This window comes from Haliaeetus leucocephalus, unplaced genomic scaffold (genome assembly GCF_000737465.1).
Source record: "Haliaeetus leucocephalus isolate CR32 unplaced genomic scaffold, Haliaeetus_leucocephalus-4.0 Scaffold646, whole genome shotgun sequence".
Classification (NCBI taxonomy): Eukaryota; Metazoa; Chordata; class Aves; order Accipitriformes; family Accipitridae; genus Haliaeetus; species Haliaeetus leucocephalus.
In genome coordinates, this window is record NW_010973082.1 from 3,018,583 (window position 1) to 3,039,039 (window position 20,457).

A 20,457-nucleotide genomic window follows, 5' to 3' on the forward strand; every position below is an offset into this window, starting at 1 on the left:
GGGGGTGGGGGGGGGAGAGGAGGGCGCTATGGCCGACGTGTTCCCGGGCTCCGAGCCCGGCGCGGCCCCGGACGCGGCTCGGCGCTTCGCTCGCAAGGGGGCCCTGAGGCAGAAGAACGTGCACGAGGTGAAGGAGCACAAATTCATCGCGCGCTTCTTCAAGCAGCCCACCTTCTGCAGCCACTGCACCGACTTCATCTGGTGAGAGACACCCCCCCCCCCCGGCACCCCTCTCGCTCCTCGCACCCACCGGCGGCCCCTCACCTCCGCTCCGGGCCCGCTCAGCTGGAGGGGATTCCCCCCCGTCCCTCCCCTCCCACCCGCCGGTTCCCCGGTGCCGCCGTTCCCACGGGTGACCGCCCCCGGCCTCTTCCCCCCAGGGTCGGGCAGGTGAGCCCCGGCGGGGCAGAGCCGTGTCGCCTCGCTGCCCTCCCGGGCTCCGTCTCACCCACCTCCAGCAGGGCTCTTTGCGGCTCCGAGGGGCTCCTGCCCCAGTCTGGGCGCACCCCGGTTTCGGGGCGGGGGGAGCCCCTCAACTTGCCGGTGCTCGGGGAAAGGGGGTTGGGGACAGCGCCGGCCAAGCGCCGCAGATTGATCAGCGGGTCTGATAGACCCACGCTGGGGATATCGCTCCCCAGATTTGTATTTCCTCACCCCTTGTCCCCTCCCCGAGCCGGGTTCTGCTGGGCTCGGCTTGACTTCACCCGCCAAGCCCCCTTCTCTGTGCCCGCCTTCCTTCCCGTAGCGGAGGGGAGCTCAGCCAGCGCTACAGCTGCTGCAGCAGAAACGGAGGGGTTTCTGTTTCAGGCTGTGGGTGTTGCTGTGTGGCACAACTTCTGCAGCCCTGCCTTTAACTTTGTGATCAGCGCCTGCTTTATTTCCTCCTGCTGCGGAGGGAGGGCAGGGAGATTGGGAAAGCACAGTGACACCGTTGCTACATTACATGTTTAGGAAGGGGAGGTGTTTTTTTTTTTTAAGAGAAGGGTTCCTGCTGGAGGGACGGGAGGAAGGGAGGAAAACTTCCTACCAACACCCTCATTACTAAGCTGTTAGGGAAAAAATATACCTATCAGTTCCTGCCATGCCCTCTTCTGGGCAGGATTGCAGCTCCGCTGCAGGCCGAGCCACCCGGCTCTCCCTGCAGCTCCCGGGTTCAGCGCTGCCCTGCCGTGTGGAGTCTGCGGGCTCCTGCCCTGTGCTCTCAGCAGGGTGAAGCAAGGGGAGCGGGTGTGTACCCTTGCATATAGGTGAACGTTTTGTACATTCAGCGAGCGTGCAACGTAAACAACCTGGGCTTCCTCGCCTTCACCTGAGATGTGGCTTAGCTTCAGCCTTGCCCTGCTGCTGAAGTTTTCGCTGCAGGTTTGGTGCTGAAAATGAGAGCTGTGATTTATTTTAGCCAAAGTTGCAAAAGATCTAGAGGGATCCGCACCCAGCTGGCTCCGTGTCTGTGGCAGGTGTCTTGCTCTTTTCGTATGCGTTTATGTGTCTGGACGCAGACCTTTGCCTTCCTTCTTGAGTTTTCCTTGGTTTGCGTGCTGAAGAAAAGACTGTGATTGCTCCAGAAATGACTGAAATACATTTGCAGAGTAAGGAAGGAAAACTGAGATGGTAGACTGCAGAAGAAACAAGTCAACTTTTTGAGTGGGGGTTTTTTTCTTTTTTAAATTATTTTTTCCTATTTGAAAAAAAAATTGCAAAGTTTGGTATTGTAAAAGTGAGAGACCTTCAGAAAGTGCTTCAAAGTTAGTCTAAAACAGAATTAATTGGGAGGTGTGAAAAAACGCTGCAGGGTTATTGTCAGACTGTGTTTGTGCACATAAGCAGTGCAATTGAAAAACCAAGCGGAACACTGTCATGACATGACAGGATGGATTTGAAAGTGAGAGGGTATCCTATAGCTGACAGGTGGCAAGAGGAGCTGTGCTCTTTTGTCTTGCTAGTGGGTCTAAGGAAGCTCTTAATGCTCTTCAGATGAGCATCTGACAGGTCGAAAACTTTTGTTTCATTTCCTTGTTTGAAGATGGGCAACTCTTGAATAAGCATCACACACCATAAAAAGTGCTTCATCTATTTCCAAAATGACATGTGGCAATTAACATATGTTTTAAGGTTTAGAGTAGTAAATACAACCTTTCAATGAAACAGATTTTTTTTTTCTTAGATTACCTTTGACCAGGTAATATTTACCAAAGTAATTTAGCGCCTCCTTACCTTCTTAAACAACTTTCAGTTATCTGCTTTGTTTCTGAAGTGTTGGTATTTTTTTGAAGACCTTTTACTTAAAATACTTTGTAACTGATCAGGGAGTGGAGTGGACTGCAGCTGGTTAGTGTATGAATTCAGCTCAAAACACTGAAGAATGGCTATGCTTTTAGCATAGGTAATACAGGAAAGTTCTTTACAAATAAGTCTGTTTAAAAGGATGAAAAATTATCTAAAGTCTGTTTCTTAGTCCTGCTGTCAGCTTTCCTGCAATCGCGTTTGCACACTTCTAGTACATGCTTTTTACATTTGTGAAGACAAGAGATAACAGCAGCAGAATGACAGTACAGTATAGTCACATATGCTGCCAAGTAAACAAACAATTTTATATTTCTTCTGGTTTTCTTAGTTTAGGCCTACTTATAACAATAACAGGCAGAGACTTTTGCGTAGAAATTTATGGAAATGCTCAAAGCTATGTAATTTCAGTTTCTACCTGAAGTAACAGTGTACTAAAGGTTTTGTCTCTCTCCAAATAAATAAATAAATAAAGTGGGAAAACTGTTGATATAATTTTTAAAAACCATTTCCACAAAGTTGATAATTAAACTTCACGTCGTTAGTTGCACAGAGCCTGCTGGCTAGCTTCTACCATTCATAGCTTTTGTTCATTTGTCTTTGAGTGTAAGCAGCTCCAGCTCTCCAGATGAAAAACGTTCTGCAGAGAGGGAAAATGCAGAGAAGTGTTTATAGCAAGGATACTCAAATAATTTATTTTTGCGTAAAGAGAATGTTCAATGTTTAAAGAGAAACAAGTAAATAAAACCAACAACAGTGCAATTTGCCAGAGGTATAATATATGTTGGAACTCTGGATACCACATACAATGCTTTTGTCACTGTATTCGTTGGTAAAGTATTACGCGCACATTTGTATTTTGTTATGGAAACGAAGCAAGGAAGCTGGAAGAATAATCAGTATGAAACCAATGGGCCTGTCTTCTCATTTATATTGAAACAGGCAAAACCTTTAACCTGCCTCCTTTCCATACAACAAATGACTGGTGTCTAGCTGAGACGCGTAACAGCATCAGCATGCAATCCTAAAATTTGGATGAAAAACTAAGTCTGGTTTGTTTTATATGCCTTTGCTAGAACTTGGAATATTTTACATTGCTGTTAAGTATATATGTGGCATTAAATGAGTTGAAATATTATGCAGTAATCACAGATGATGATAATTGTAGATCCAAAATAGCTTGTAAAATAATAATAATAAAAAAATTATTGCCAGAAGCTGAAATTACATGGCTGGTGACAGCTATTGTTCTGTGCTTTGAAATGGGTGGGTTGTTCTGTGTTGTATATTTTAAAATCTGTTGCTGTCGTAGCAAAATCTGAAGTAATTTAATATGAAGCTATTTTTATGTTGTTATAGATCATTGAGAAGAAATTATAACTAAACATACTAAGATAGGTTATTTTTTTTTCTTTTTTGTGCAGGGGATTTGGGAAACAAGGATTTCAGTGCCAAGGTAAGTCACAAATGCTTTGTTGGCTAGCACACATTGTTGCACCTCATTTTGAAGGCAGTCAAAACTTGCCTGCAGCAAGAGGGATACAAGCCTGGAAGTACTAAGCAAGCATCTCTGCCTATGTAAATTCAAAAGGAAGACAATTATTCAGTTAAATAACTCTTGGTATTTATATCATATACATTGAACAGTCAAGTAATTGTTCATACTGTAATAACACAAAAAGTTGGTTTTTTAAATCTCATCATGATAAATGTCATATAATCTGCATGTAGTGCAGCTTCTAACTTTTCATGGAAATAATCTGTACAATTTAGCTTTTGCAGAGACCATTTTTCACATCAGAAGCTCTTGTCTGTGTGGGCGTTTAGGAAAATGGATTCACTTTTTAGTCATACGGCTTCTTTTCATAACCCAAACTCCCTGTTTTTAATTTTTATATGCTGTATGTTTAGGAAGACCTTTGGTTTGAACTATGTTTTAGGACAGGCAGCATTTCTCTGTCTTATGTAATACTTAATTACAAAAAAATCCACTCCTAGAGAATCACTGATTTAATAAATTCTACTAACCTTGAGAAATTGAAAGCTGCTGTAGTGGAAGACAACTATATACATGAAAGCCAGAGCATGATAGGCTGTATTCTCATATTTTCTGTAGTTTTGCCAAGTTCTTATCATTATTTAGCATTTAATCGTAAAATAACCACACCCAACTACTGTTGGTTTTTTTCTGTGTCATACGTTTACCTAATTAGGATGAGGCTTTTTGTCGTTCCTTTCTCTTCCCCCACTTTCTTCCCTATTATTTCACCTGCAGATGTACATTGTGTACTCATTAGCTAGCCTTTTGGTTCTTTCTTTCATTACATTTATTTAATGGTTATTTGCTAATGCTTTAGAGCATATTTGACTATCCTGAATGTTGCTTTTACTTAGTAGTTCGTGAAATTATGGATTCTGTGGTATTTTTGTGAAAGTTGATGTTAGTTGATATTGAAATTAAACCTCTGAGAAACTGAATGTAAAAGAATGATTCCTTTTAAAGATGTTGCAATAAATATTTTTCCTGCTGCAAGTAGAAACTTGCAGACACACACGTATAGTGAAAACGTTGCATGCCTTAGTAAGGTAAGCATGCAACCCTGATTTTACCATGAATCTTGTATACAACTTCCTCTGTGTCCCAAAATGTTAATATTAAATTTTGTAGATATCCTCCATTTTTTTGCTACTCATTGCATCTGAAGCAGTGCTATAGATCAGCCTGTAGTCCTCAGTCAGTAATGGAATGGCATTTCCCGACTCTCATTTAGGATAGCTCAGTGGCTCCTAGTTAAGGAATTATTTAGATGCTCATTAGACATTTCAGTTGGTATACAGAAAATAATTGGGGCTCCATTTAAATTATATAGCTATCCATCTTAAATTTTGTGGTTTGCGCAATGTTGACTTTCTTCTGTCTTCCAGTCAGGCAGCTAGTGGCTCAAATTGGACACCATGCACTGATGTGAGCCACAGATCAAAGTTGGTATGGCAGTTCATTTCCAGTATTTTGGATTCTGTGGCCAGAATTCGTTCTACCATCATAATTCTAGTTAGCTGGGAATAGTTTTGTCTGATGAGGACTTGTCTTTATAAAGCTAGCTAAAAATTTGAATTTAGTCTCATTTTCCCTCCAAACATCATCCATGAACACAACCAAGATTAAAAGCGGTAGAGCAGCTTGATTTTATTTTTAAATGCTTCAGAAGTGATACTTTTTAGGAATCTAAATATGTTCAGACCTGACTTTTGTCTGCATCAGAGCAAGATTCTGCAGTTTCTCTCTGATGGAGACTTTTGTATTCAGTGTTCTTGTCTGTATTCTTATACAGTCAAAATCTCCAAGAAATATTCAAATTATAGGTAGTTTGTAGCAAGCTATTGTTGGTGCACTAATAAGTTTAAGTAGTGGGGTTTTTTTGCTATCATTCATTAAATTCGATTGTGATCAAGATCAAAGAGATCATACTCTTGGGACAATAGTCTTGAAAAATAAAACTTCCATGATAAAGCTAAGCAGCTGAATCAATTTTTTTCAGTTCAACTTTCTGAAGCTTCCATCTAAAAAGTCACCAGCTAAAGCTGGAAAGACAAATTCATGAGAACATGAAGAATTAAAAAACAAAAGTGTGAAACCAGAAGGTGGGTTGCAAAAAAACCCCCTAGTTTCTTTAATTAAGCAACAACCTTTACAGAAAAGAATGACAAATGAAGAATAAAATGGAAATTTCAGTATGACATGAAGGAAAGGAAAGAATATTACAGTGACAGCTCCTCATATAACTATAGGTCTTGGTCTGTCAGAGTTTCCATTATAAGAAAATTTTTTAGCTCTGTTTTCAAGAGTATTGTAAAATCTCCTGCTAGACAGAAGCTTGATGTCAGGCAGGTTTCAGAGTTGGATGGGTTTATTATTTCCAAAGTTGTTTAAAATTCCTCTGGCCTTTGTTACCAAAGGGAAGGGGAAAGGTCCATAATACTAATGCATCAAACTCAAATGATGTTTCTACTCTAAGAAATTGCAATTATTCTGTGAATATTTCTGTTAATAATTCTTTAATTAAACAAAAGTGTTTAATATCTAACTTAGTGTTTATGCAGTATTAAATGTTGCGGCTAACACAGTATGTTTTTATATATTTTTAAAACTTCCTTTAAAAAGGTGTCACACAAAATGTAGTTCTAGTTTTATTTTCAAGAGATGCCCTCAAAAGAAAATATTTTTATGTTTAAATTTTATTTAAATTAAAACTTAATGCTATACTGTAATGATCTTTTTTTTTGGACCATTAATACCTTTTTGCATTGGGCTTGCTTTGAGCCTTGGAACATGTTTTCAAATGTATGTAATCACTTTTGTTTTCTGATTTCAATGACTATGTTTCTGCTGTAGTGTTCAGCTTCAGCATTATGTGAAAACATTTAAATGAGTTCTTTGGAATTGAAGAGAAATATTTTCATTTATTTTGTTAAAAAGCTTTGCAAAATTCTCTCCCCCACCTTATTTTTATGGGATCCCTATGAATTTGCAAAAGACAATAAATTCAGTTTTGGTATGGCTTTTAATGCCCTTAATGAGGCAGAGGTTCGGGGTGCAATTGCATTATTACTGCGCAAATGCTTAGCAGGAGACAGTCCACAGCCTAAGTAGTTTGTCTTTCTTAATGCGTGTAATCTAATGTGGCTAGCTACTGTATATACTAGCAAATAGTATTCAGAATGCCTACTTAGGTTTACAGCTATGAGTTGTGATATGTTATTTCATGGAGAGGCTGCAGAATTCTGTTGTATTATCAGAAATAAGTTTTTCAGAGAGGGGGTTTGGGGTCAAAAAGTAGCAGTGGAAGAAGTCTGGGCCTGTCCTTGTTAATATATGAATTTGAAAATGAACTTGAAAGAGTTCAGCTGGATTAACTTGCTCCGAAGGAATATATTTTTACTGCCTCCTGTTATTAGGAATTTTTGCTGTTTGATATTTGTGTTTTATTGTTGATTTATGCAAACATAAACTATTCTAAAATATTGTGCTTTTGAAACAGGAGTTCTTATTCTGCTGTTTTCTGTTGATTGTCTTTGTGATAGCAAAAACATGATGGTAAGATGATTTAAGGGAGTTATGGCTTTGTTTTGTTTTCTTACATTGTCAAGTAGGACAGTAAGCTTTCTGTAATGCTGAAAGCTTTTCTCTGACGTGCACCTGGAAATACTGCAAGAGGTATGTGAAAATTGGAATAATTTAAAATGTTTTTGAATCTGCCACACTATGAAAGTTCCTCTTTTAAGAAAGCAGACTTTAAATTAATCAAGCTTTTAAGTTAAATTTTGACTTCATCATTCTTTTGATACTAACTGTTATACTCAGAGTATAACCTGGATCTGTTTCTGTTTGATTTGTAAGAAAAGTTTTTCTGGTGAACCGAGCACAACAAAGAGTGATTCACCAAGATGTGAAGAATGTATATTGAAGAATGTGTATTTATTTATGTTTAGAGGTTGTTTTAAGTTCAGCACTGAAGGCTCAGCAAGTTCCTCAAGGTGAAAATATTTTTAGTTACAGTACTGTAAATGCAATCAACTCGTGTTCCTGATTAAGGCCCTGTTGTTAATTCTTTCCCAAACAGTCAAAATTTGTAGTTATTAACTGCAAGTTTTCCCTCTTTTCTATGGTTTCTGCAGGGTCTACTGAAGTGCAATGTTCTGCTATAGTTCAGCTTTGAAATATCTTTGGTTTAAGGACAATAACTAGCTAAGGAAGTCTTTCACGTTTGTTTTCTAATTTACATAAATAAAAATTAGAGAAATCAATTAAAGCAGATTATGTTTAGCTAATCTGTGCAACTAATGCTCTTTCCACTTTTTTTTCCTATCTTCCCTCAATTTATTTTCAGACTATTTTTTTCTGAATGTTGAATTTTATCTTAGCGTGGTAAGCTTTTTGGAATAGCTTGTGTCATGCTAGGTACGCTTCCTAACACTGCTGGTTCTGGACTAGTTAGACATCTATAACAACTCCTTCACTAAAAATGCAAATGGTTGGATTTTATTCTTTTTTTACTGTCCTTGCAAATTGTAATGTTGGCACATTAAAACACCACTTCATTTCCTCTGCATTATCTTTTATCCCCTAGTTCTTGACCTCTCTTCTACAGCGAAAAGACCAAAGAACCCACTGATGCCGCCTCTTTTTTAAATCATGTATTTTTGTTAAAAACATTGTATTAAAGGTCTCTGTAGAGAGGTGGCCGAGAAACTAATTTTTAATGCTATATCTGTGATCTGCAGATTTGAACCAATGAAACCTCTGAACACCTGTGACCTGGTTGACATGTACAGTTTGTATTAATCCTCAGCTCTGTTATAACATGTTTATAGAGGAAGCAGCACAATTCATTCTTCCTTGTGTATGGATCAAGGCTTAGTTCTTGGTTTTCTATCCTGATAGTTGTGTTTCCCCTACCAACAGTTTCTTGTTTATTTTACTATCTTAATTTTCCTTTGTAACCCAAAAAAAAGCTAATAAAGAAAAACGTATTACATTGCTGTGTTGCTTCTCATAAAAATATTTTCTGTCTTCCTTCCTTGGAAATGTTATTGCCAAAGGGTGGATAAGACATAAAGCATCCCCTCTATGCCAGAACTCCTTCTCTTGTATCATTATCATTTTTGTTTTGAGATTGGATATTACAGACGCATTGAACAATGTGTTTTTCTTTGCGCTTTTTATATTACTTATTAGTCATGTGCTACAGTTTATATTAACTAACATTTCTATAAGCCTGAGATTGAGAAATGAATTCTATGGATGTCTCTAAAAGTCTGACTGTTGATGCTTTCTATGTAACTTAACAGTCAGCATGAAATCTTCTGAAATGGAAACTTAGTATAGATATACTTAAAGCAGGTGACTCGTTAATGTATTTTCATGCAACTTGGAGGTATCTGTTAAAAAATGGAACCCCCCGGGTGAAAACCAAACACATACACACACCCCCCAACAAAAAAGAACAAAACAAAAAAACCCACCTGGGAGCATAAATTGTATCTGCGCACAGACAGTTTCCATAATTCCTCTAGCCAGCATTGTCCTTTCTGCTGGCCTTTTGCCCTCCACCTAATCTGTGGACTGCATATCTGTGGACTCCTTCTCAAAGGACAGTCACTTTGATGATCTGCAGATATCTGACATACAGATTATAAGCATGCAGATAAGATGCTTGTTGTGCATTTGTCTTGTCAGCTTTTATTTATTTATTCTTCCCCTCCTTCGACTGTTCCTTTCGTTCCCTTTTCAATGTATGTCCCATATTATGAGGAAATATGGTCCTGTTAATTGCCTGATACCAGTGTAAGTTGAGATTCTGTTCCTATCCCTGCAGCTAAACTCTGAGAGAACTTTGAAAAATTACCCATATTCCAAGTTTTCACTGAGAACAGCATTGACATGCAGATGAAACTCCTGAGTCTTAATGAGTTCAAATATGTTAGTGTTGGTTCAAATCAGGAAAACCCTTTGGAAATACGTATCCCAGTTGTCCCTGCTTTTGCAGTGCTTTGGTTTGCATTGCTGGGTGGTCTTGGAGCATGCAAAGAGGATTCCTTTTGGGTGATACCAAAGAGAGCTGTGTTACAGCAGCGCATTTAATGTCCTCCAGGTGCTAAAGGGTGTTTGGTTCATGGATCATACGGCAGCTCATCCAACACAAAATCCCTGAAATGTGGGCTGTATGGGTGTCTAGTTCTTAGCACTGTTTTCCTCTATAAATCTGTTCTGGTTGGAATGTTACTTGATAATGTAAACATATAGGTTATGCTTTCAGCAATTGTCTTTGCGCAGGGAAGGGGACATGTTGTCTCTGAGCATTGTTGCTCTATAGAAACAACAACAGGGCATCTTTGTCAGAAGAGGGAAGATACATGTATTCATGTTGGTGAGGATTCTCTGTTACTACAATCATGTGCATTGCAAAAAAATTCTATATATCAAATAGTATGAGTCACCATACCTGGAGGTATTTAAAAGATGTGTAGATATGGTTCTCAGGGACATGGTTTAGTGGTGGACTTGGCAGTGCTAGGTTAACAGTTGGACTTGATGATCTTAAAGGTCTTTTCCAACCTAAACGATTCTATGATTCTAGATGCACAATACACAATTCACTAAATATACAATTCACTCAACACAGAACATGACAGTAAAATAGAGAAATATGCCATTGTACTTCTGTTTTCCAGAAAATTTCCTTGGTGATATTGTGCTCATCAAAGCTGGAATGTAACTAAATCTTATCTTGCAGCAAAAGGTTTTTTAGTTGTATTACACTTCAAGGGCAAAACCATCTTCACCCTTCCCACACTTCTAACATGTGAAGTTTTCTTTTGTCTACTTGAATCAGTTAGATATCCCAGCAGTGTGTTCCAGTTAAAAGAAACTGACTGTTCCAGTGCCCTGGATGTAATTCTGTGAAGCTCTTCAGCTTCTAATTAAACATGTGGGAGTGATAGCTCATTCTGAGTTGACAGATAAACCAGTTTGAGTCCTGGGCAAGTTAAAGTTTGGCATATTCTTTATTTTCCCCTCTGCTTTGGTGTAATACTGCACATCAACTGCTGATATGCAGCCACATATGGTGTTAATTTTATACAAGATTTTTGCGGATGAGAGTGACTTATGCCATGAGCGGAATTTAATGAACTGTTGGAAAGAAAGTTGCAGAAAGATGAAGAAAACAGATTTCCCTGTTGAGATGCATTGATAATTGTGTCTTTTATGTTTGTTTTTGTGGGCTGTTTCTCTTTAGGGTAAAAGGTAAAAATAATAAGTAATTTAATAAATACTTTAGGCTTAGTTCCACAGCTTTTACATCTGCAGTAGAAAGCATGAAAGTGTAAGAGTGAAGGACGTTATGTATAATTAATAACAGGAACTACTCTTTAAGAGTTTTTAAATTCTTGTAGATGCTGAATGTTATAATTCTAACTGATTTCAGCAGTGCTTGTTGAAGACTTGTAGAGGCTGGGAGAGCTTGGGAGTTGGTTATCAGCTGTTAATTTTTCAGCTGCACCTATTTATGAATACTGCCTTCTATAAATGTAATTCATAACAGTTACCTTTTAAGTCAGGCAACTGAACGTGTGTGTATGTATCTTTCTGTGGATTTCATTGTCATTTACTCTGATCTCTTAATTATAATTCAATTTACATGAAGTTTTTTGGTTCCTTTCTGCAATTAGGTAACCTAGACTGTAGGGTACTGCAGACACATAGGCCTTTTTTCAGAATATCTTCTAGTGACTTCATGTAGATTTTGAAATCACATTACGGTCTTTATTAATTAAAACCTTTTCAGCAAATGAGCTTTATTAGAAGTCTGAAATACTTCTCTATAAATGTAGAAGCTTACCGGAATTATTATTTTTGTCTGTCCCCTATTGTTTACAAAATGTCTTTTTTTTTTAATAATTTATTTAGACTGATACAGAAACATACTTTGTGAACTAAAAATGCAAGTTTGTCCAGAAACAGCAAAATATGGTCATTATTACTCTCTTAATTTGCTACTTTCTAGTTTTTAAAATGAAGCTGCAAAATTCTAATTAATGCTTGTCTTTATACCATGGCCAGTCAAGATTTAGTAAAACATTTACTCTTCATTTGCAGTCACACAGGTTTTTGACACTGTCAGAAGTGTCTGTGAATGGACAATGATCAACAGAATAGCTCATATGGGACATTCAAGGCTTTATTTACCTTATGTAATAATTGTCAAGTTGTTCTCTTTTTTCTTTTTGCTAAGAAAATACCCCATATTTGGAAAACAAAATTGTAATTTTTAACTAGTTGCAGCCTTTGCCCCCTTTTTTTTAGCTTCATTCAAAAGAATTGTATAATGCTATTAATATTGTATATGTTGCAAGCATTTGTATATAGATAAATGAAGCTTGTAATTGCATTTGGAAGTCGCAATTTTTATTCTGGAGCAAAACTTTATGAAGGTTGTGTTCTTGAAAATTAGACATGTTTTTCCTTCCAAATGATCATTTAAATGATAGCGTAATGAATATTGATACCAATTTAATTAACCATTTTCAAATTTTAAATCTACGAGAATCAGTTGTTTAGAAATTGGGGTTCTGTAGGCTTGGATTTCAAAGCCACTACTAATGTACATGATTGTGTCTACTTAATATATGTTGGAAAAAGATTAGTGACTCAAAAAAGTGGGTGAGATACCGTCCTTCCTTATTTTACTATTAAATGTGGGAAGAGTACATTACACAAGGTACAGACTGAAGACAGAAATTTTCATTTTGAATGAGTGTTGAACTTTATTCCCAATGCAACTCTCTTTCCAAAGCACAGATATTTCACTCTCCATTTTCATTTAAAATTAATAGCATTTTTAACTTCTCTGGAATGCGTGCTAAATGCGTTCCTCAGTAAACAAACATTACTCATGTACGAGGATGAGTTGGAAGAATAGTTTAGGTTCTTTCAACTTCTAGTCTGTGCCAGGTTATTACTTTGTTCTTTACTCACCAGGACATCAGCCAGAGTCCACTTCAAAGTATTCTTGTCCTCAAGAAATTGGTCATTTTAATATGGAAAAAAAAAAAAAAGTGAAACTTTCTGTGCTGGCAAAGAGTGCAGGAAGAAGCCTTGTCTTATGAAAAGGTATGGGGTACCTTAGTGTTTTAGTGGATTGATTTTAAAAGTTACTTTGTTTCCTAAGACGTTATTGTTAGGAATCGCTATCTGCATTCTTATCACTTTTCTCTGCAGATAAGCTGGAACAAACTTTTGGAAGGTGCAAAATGATCCCACTCATAATTGCTTTTGCTTGCTGAATATGTCTCTGCAGTGTCATTCTTTCTGCTTCTGTGTCACACTGCATGCATTTCCATGGCAGCTTCTGATTCTCTGGGCAAAGAAGTGTTACCTAGTGCCTGTTACCTGAACTAGTTTTCCATTTTTTGCACGCAAGCTTTGAGCCACAGAGAATTTTTGTGCGTCTGAAGATGATGACATCCTGCTAGTTGATGACAGGTTCTGGGCATCTCGATTCTCTCCTATTCCAGAATTTTATAAAATAAATGGATTTCAACCTAACAATTCCCTGAATTTGTTTGACTTGGAGGAATTGTTAAAAAATAATCATGTTACAATAAATATAGAAATAGACTAATGCAACAGAATTGATTATAAGGGTTTGATGGGGTTTTTTTTTTTTTAAGTTTTTCCATCAAGGCAAGTTAGTTGATTGAATTTGTGATGTGCCCTAAAATTAGTCAGATTTTGTATTGCTCTTACCTTGTTTGCTAACTTTTACTTTAAGTGAATTAAATTTGAGAGCATTCCAAGTGTGTCAGTCTTATATCTTCCTTTCTTGTCATCAGCTTTTACAAATTACATCTGTTGGATATATTTTTGTAAAATGGAACTTCTCTGTTAATACAAGCGAATGCAAACATAGCAGAAAGCAATAGGTACAATCCTCTGCATAGATATCTTTCAGTTCTTCTGTATGTGTATAGGCCCATTAAGACAAATGTTGCGAGATTACAGAAAGAAGGGAGAAAAACATAATTTTGTTTATGTTCTGTTTCATATATTTTGGTACCTAGATATTGCTCAGATTTCCTTTTGACGTTATTGGGGGATCCTCAGGTGTGAGCCTTTAAAATGCAGTAAAGGCTCAATAAATCTAGTTGTGTAGCTTAGTAGAACTGTTTCTTGTGGTGTCTCCATTGCATTGTATGTCTGTGACAAACACACACAACTGTTGCAACTGTCTGTAAACCCTGGGGAATAAAAGTGTATTTTGTTAAATATGAAAACTTACTAAAATTCTATTCTTATCCCAGTATATCAGTGGGCAGAAAGGTGGTGTTTTTTCATGGTAATTTATTTCTTTGTGTTGCTATTTGCTTGTCTAAATCTGACCTATATGTTGGTACATACAGTATAGGTTCTTTAGTATTAGTTTCTGAATTGCTTATACAGTAATATCCCTGATTTACCTGTAAAAAGGAGAATTGGAAAACAGTGTAGTTGCTGAAGAGGGTTTTAAAGTGCTAGTGGTGGATATGTTTTACACTTTTTTTTTCTTAGAAGTGGTATTGTTTCCTAATAGGTTATATAGTCATTATGCCAACTGCACAGCATGCTATTGCATTAGATGATTTTATGCTGTGGTGTTCTGTATGCTATTGCCAGTCGTTTCACTGAGTAGTACTTTTAAGTGTTTCATTCTGCCTTAGATATCCAGGTGTGCCGGATAAATCTTGTAGGCTGTAAAACTGATGCCTGCCCTTGTTAACATATGTGTAGAAGTCAGCAAAGCTTAGTTCTAAGATTTTTGCAAAACTGAAGTCTTGTGTCAGCTTCCTGATGCTGTGTAATGAGGAACAGTTTAGTTGTCATGTTTGTGTAAAGTTCTGTTCATTTAATGAAGCTTGAGCTTGGGTTTCTTTGAACACTTTGCAAAACCAAAATTACATTGTGTATTATTAAACTTGGTACAAGGCCAGGTGTCATTTTAATTTTGGAATATAAATACATGATATTACAAATATTTAAGGCTTATATTTTATTCATAATTTATATGCTGCATCATCATTTTGTGGCAGCAAATGTTTTACATATTTTCTATGGGTTTGGATACTTGTCAACAAGTATCCTGAAGAAAACAAGGTCCATTAGTTTCAGGGGTACTCCTAGAAGTCCATCAACCAGGACATCCCTGGAAGCCTAGAACTGCTTTAGTATCTGGGACAGATGTAATGGAGCAGATATGTCTGACTTTGACTTTTTGCTTAATATACCTTGTCCTAGTCCAGGTTTCTTTTTTTATAAATACAATAGGAAATGTAATAAGAACACTGTAAAATATTTGATAATAGAGCTGTTTCTATATTGGGAAGAGGGAGGACAAACCTTTGTCACCATTGCATCCCTTTCCTGGTTTCTGTAGGTCTTTGACTTCGGATTCTTTTGTTTCCTGCCTGTGTCTTTAACTTCTCTCTGGGTCTGTGCTATTGTCATTGTGTGTATTTATAATCATACACTGCAACTACAGCTCCAGTTTTTAAACAACCCAGTCACTATAATGGGCATAAAAAGTGCCAAGGCATTTTACTGCTACTGTCATCTTAAGTGCTTTTGAATCCTGATGACAGAACAATAAAATGTGGGTGGTTAGGTTAATGTGACTGACAGTGACTGAGACTTCATGTTAGAAGAATATTGAGTGCACAAATTCACTGATGCAAGGCCATGAATTTATGGACACATCATAATTTTGGAGTATTGATTATTTAAGTAAATGTGTAGCTGAAGATTGGTGAAGGGAATAAAAGACTTCACCATATATCGTTAATGTATTAGGGAGGTCTAATTGGGTTTATGCAGGTTTTCATAACAAGATTTCTGCAAAAAGCATTGATAAATATGCTCAGTAAATTTTAATGAAGTCCTAAATGCTATCCGTGGAGCTCATTTTGTAATTTAAATCAACACGTTAGAGTACTAATTGTAGAACTTACTGTAGAATTAGACTTTTAATAAATCTTGCTCTTTCCTGGCTTTTATTTTAACTTATGCAAATATTGACCTTTGAATTCTTACCATTGCCCATGTTTTATTGAGCCTTGCTTTGAAGGGGCAGGGGATGGATGTGGTATCATCTTTAAGCTTTTGTTGTAATAATTAAAAAGGCAGTGTCAGATGTATGGATCATTTTACATTTAACATAGCAAAATGAAAAGCAAATCAGTGATAAAATCAGTAGGGTTAATTTTAGAACCATCAAATGCGAAGTGCAGAGAATGGAAACTAGGCTGGCCAGCAGGTAGCATAACTGATGTATTTCCAGAACTTTGAAAACACAGTTCATATCAGTCCTGCAGTCAGGGGTACTCTTTGTAAGAGTGTAGGATCGTATTCATGTTGAGCCAATAAATGTTCTTAATATATTAAAGCCTGGATCTTGCAAGCTGCTTTGTATGAATGGATCAGTATCATGGTCAATGAACGTCTATCTATTACATTGTTTTATATGGAAAAACCATTGGGATGTGACCTTAATCTGTAGTTAATAGTATAGGCTTTAATACTTATTTTTGTTTGCAGTGCAGAGATCCTCTGAATAACTGAAGCCTCATACTATGCAGAATTCTGCATTAATATTTAGTGAAGTGAGATGCCTTTCATACAGAAGGTTTAGTAACCTAGAGAGACACTAGATGTGCTGATATGTGCATGTATCCTATCACTTTCCATATGTATTTTTTTGAAGTGGAAACTATTTGCTTGAGCTCAGTATTGAAATTGCTATTTAATAGCATGACAATATATCTTAAAATTTTGCATAAAAATATTCTGTCATATAAATAGTTCATATAATTTAAATTATGCTCATTATGGCTGTATGTAAGGACAGAGCTATAAATGCCACCTAAAACATTAACTGGATATAATATATACCTCATCAGGAGAGAGCAGCCAACTTACAGACCATGCAAAAAAAAAAAAAATTCTCATTATACACAAATGTCTCTTAACACTAATCAAGAAGCAGTAGTAAGAATATGCAACCCTTACTTCCTAGGTAACTCAGAGAATGGCTTCATCTGCTGTGCATGTATAATACATAAATACATTGTGTGAAATAATTTGGATGATTTTACCGTGGTACACAGTGTTGATCCTGTTAAGAAAAGCCTACAGCACACTATTTCTCAGCAAATACAGTTCTCCCAGGCTTAATGATATGGAGATGATTGTTTGTTTTCATTCCCCTGCCTCTTATTTTAGAATATAGTTATCAATGGAGCAAAATATGATATACTTAAAACTTGTTCTCAGCAGATAAGTGCTTGTCACTTAATATGTAACTTCCCTGTTGTGCTGTTATGTGTAAGGAAAGCTCAGATGATGGCTCTGGGAATGTGTTGAGGTCAGAGAAACTAGCTCCTTGAAACAAGTTCTGTCTGTAGTTGCTACTGAGTTTTAGGGCGAATGAGTTCTTCCATTCAGGTTATTTTGCTGTATGCAGTTAATTAAATTCAGAGGATGACAAATCAAATGGGTGATGGGAAAGAGCATGGTTTTCCTTGAGAAAATGCTCAAGAGGTATTTTCTGTTGTGCTCTCTGTAATATTGATAAAAAAATTAATTGTTTTTTTTTGTATCCCCCCCCCCCCCCCGTTATAGCATATTTTGAAAAAATAGAACCCTTAATTCTAGTTCTTGTTGCATGGGTAGATTATTTATCCCTAGGTTGAGGCTTAAAACTAGAGTAATTTATTCTTCTGTGGTATCTCTTTCTGCAGTTAGAAATTCATCCTGACCTGATGGTGAGATGCAGGGTAGCAGATGCAATCTTTGGATCAACCAGCTACAGCTTTTGTGTTAACCAGTCATCAGGAAATATCACTAAATTACTGGACTACAAAATGCATCTGTTGGAAATATGTTTAAGTCTTTTGTGAAATAGGATGGGAAAAGCGGTACTAGAGTGGGGAGTGGCTTTAGAAACAGCTGTGCTAAACAACAAAGTGTGGGCCATGTGAATGAGCTCTTTTCAGAAATCTAAGCAGACCTAGTTGGAGTTGGGTTCGTGTGGCTTCTCTCCAACTGTTTTGTTTCTCTGACTATTGCATAAGTGAATTCTGTAGTTTGTTCGGGTTTTCTGTCAGTGAAATCTGCCTGTGTGCAAACTGCTGGGCAGTAGCCTAAATGCATATGTGGCTTTCCAACAGTTAAAGCTAGCTGGTTTCGGTTGCTTATATTTCCAGATTTAGTCCCGACTTCGCTAGGCGTGTTGGCTCCTTATTTTTGAAGGAATGCTGTCTTAATTTCTGCATTCAAAAGGAAAGCATTAAGGCTATGAATCAACCCTTTAACATTTGCTTAGCCCTCAACTTTGATATTTTATTAATTTGTTTTAATGGTATAATCCATGTTGCCATGAGGATGCTTTTCAAGGCCACATGCCTGCTCTGAGAAATTGGTGTCCTGCTGTGTTTTGTAACAGCATGTCCTAATTCTAAAGTTGCCTATCATGTAGCCCTGATGCAAGTACTCCCAGCCTTTTCCCTTCCTCGCATCTCATGCTCTCTCTGCACAAGTGCCACAAGCCTCACTTACCTGTTCTTAAAAGCATAGTGACAATTACAGCACCAGGTCTTTGCAAAGCATTGATGTTGCACTTGAAGTAGGAGCCCTGAAGGAAGATAATGAGTTCTGTATTACTTGTTAACACATGATAAAACGTCAGTTTCTTTCAGCAGTCTTGGTAATGAATCCTTGAAAAAATTTCAGACTGAAAATAGAAAAAAATCTTTTTGCTAATGCATATTTTGGACTTTGGTTTTAGGAGAGGTAGAACACTGGTTATTATTTAACGTGTAGTATCTGCATAATAGTTCTAAGATTAGTCAGTGCTGGTTTAAAATGTGAATTGCGTTCAAGTGGAGTTGGAATGTGGAAACCTCTCTCTGTATATCTTATTTGTTAAGTTATCTCGTGAGACTGGTTTACACAAAGATTCTATTGAATAATTCAAAATGTCAGAGCTTGCTTGGCTTCAAAACAGCTATGTCCAAAATGGTTTTTGTGTTGATGGGAAACTCTAAGCTTTCTTCAGAAGAATGCACTAAACCAGTGTGTTTTTTAAAATTGCCTCTGTGTCTCCAGATTATTTTTATGAGAAGAGCCATTTGTGAAGTTGGTGTTTTCTTTTAGGGTTAAAAAAATCTCCATGCTGTCTCCTGAGAAAATACCAAGATGTCTGATAACAGAACTTTTTACTTATAGATTACTGATAAGTTTAAAATGCAAGAGTTTATCAGAGATCCAAACGTTCTAGTTTTCCTTATTACCCATATATGCATATCCTCAGGCTTTCTTTTCACACACGGACTTGCAGATCGTAACGTGCTTGTGGTACTCTGAACTAAAAATGTCTCTGATTTTTTTTAAATGTTGTCTTTAGACAGTAATACTCTGCACTTCTGTCATTGATTTAAGGCTGTCCAAAACATTAAAAATGTAATTACATTGAGTCTCATTTGCGTGTTAGACAAATATTGTCTCCACCTATAAAACAGTGATATTTAGCAGTGCTCAGGTTATACAGATTGTGTCAGAATCAAGAACGTGAGATAAATATTTAAGTCAGGACTCTTTTTTTTTTTGTCTGTTTTTCAACATGTTGTACAGAGTCTTGTGCAAAGATGTATTTATGCTTTACAAGAATCCTTGTCCTGAGGAATTTGAATATTAAAGGGATGAGTCAGTATAAGAACAGAACAGTGCATTCAGAGCAGTGATACAGTAGTCTGTACGGTGTTGCTTGATCAGAGCTTCCCCTGTGTTTACCCTTGCTCCTTATTCTGCAGAATAAGGTGTGGGCTTTTTGGCTGGTGGGAAGTTGTGCTTTTTCAAGCAGAATATTATACAGGAGGTCATTGTCTGGAAGCAGAGTCAGTTAATGTGGGCTTTCAATAAGGAATTATTTTTATAACTTGTTATACCTGAAGAATGGGTTATGTTATCTTACTCTTCCATTTAGTTTTCTGATGGGGAAGTGCATTCTCTTCTAAACCTCTTTTGCCTTCTGTAGGATGCTACATGACTCAAGGATTGTTTAAATGAGAACAAATGTAAAATGGATAACTTTCTCAATGGCTGCTTGCTCCTGAGAAATCTGTTCCGAAGATCATCCATTTAGCTGGCATTAATTCAGTTCTGTGATGAGTTTCTGTAAACTGCAACAACCTTGCCGTGCCAGACCCAAGCTTGTCACTGCTCCAGTATTGTTTTATCACTTGCTTGGTGGGTGTGAATTTAAATTCTGATTTCATAGTTAAAAGATTTTATGTATTTAGGTTGGAAAGTCAGTGCACTGCTTCCTCTGTTTTAGTCCATTACAGGATTTAACTGAGGAAATCCATGCGGGTCTGAGATTTTTTGCAGATTATTATGGATAAGGATAGTGTCTACTACCCTGGCTTTGTTACATCACTGTTTGCAGCTAAAAGGTTATGTGTAAGGGCTGAAGAGGTGAATGTATGTTAAGGTTAGAGTGTGATTTCTACTATATTTCTGAAACTTAGAATCCTTCTAGACCATAGCACTGTTTTTGGGTCATGATTAACACAGTAAAATTTTAT

General features: G+C 37.2%; 1 protein-coding gene across 1 annotated transcript in view; it reads left to right on the plus strand.

Annotated features, from left to right (window-relative positions):
• The first annotated feature begins 28 nt into the window (after positions 1-28).
• The window catches only part of PRKCA (protein kinase C, alpha), a 155,430-nt gene continuing 135,001 nt past the window's right edge, over positions 29-20,457 (plus strand). The window contains exons 1-2 of the mRNA XM_010578599.1: positions 29-201; positions 3,708-3,739. Coding sequence (XP_010576901.1) covers positions 29-201; positions 3,708-3,739 — 205 coding nt within the window. The remainder of the gene's footprint in view (positions 202-3,707; positions 3,740-20,457) is intronic.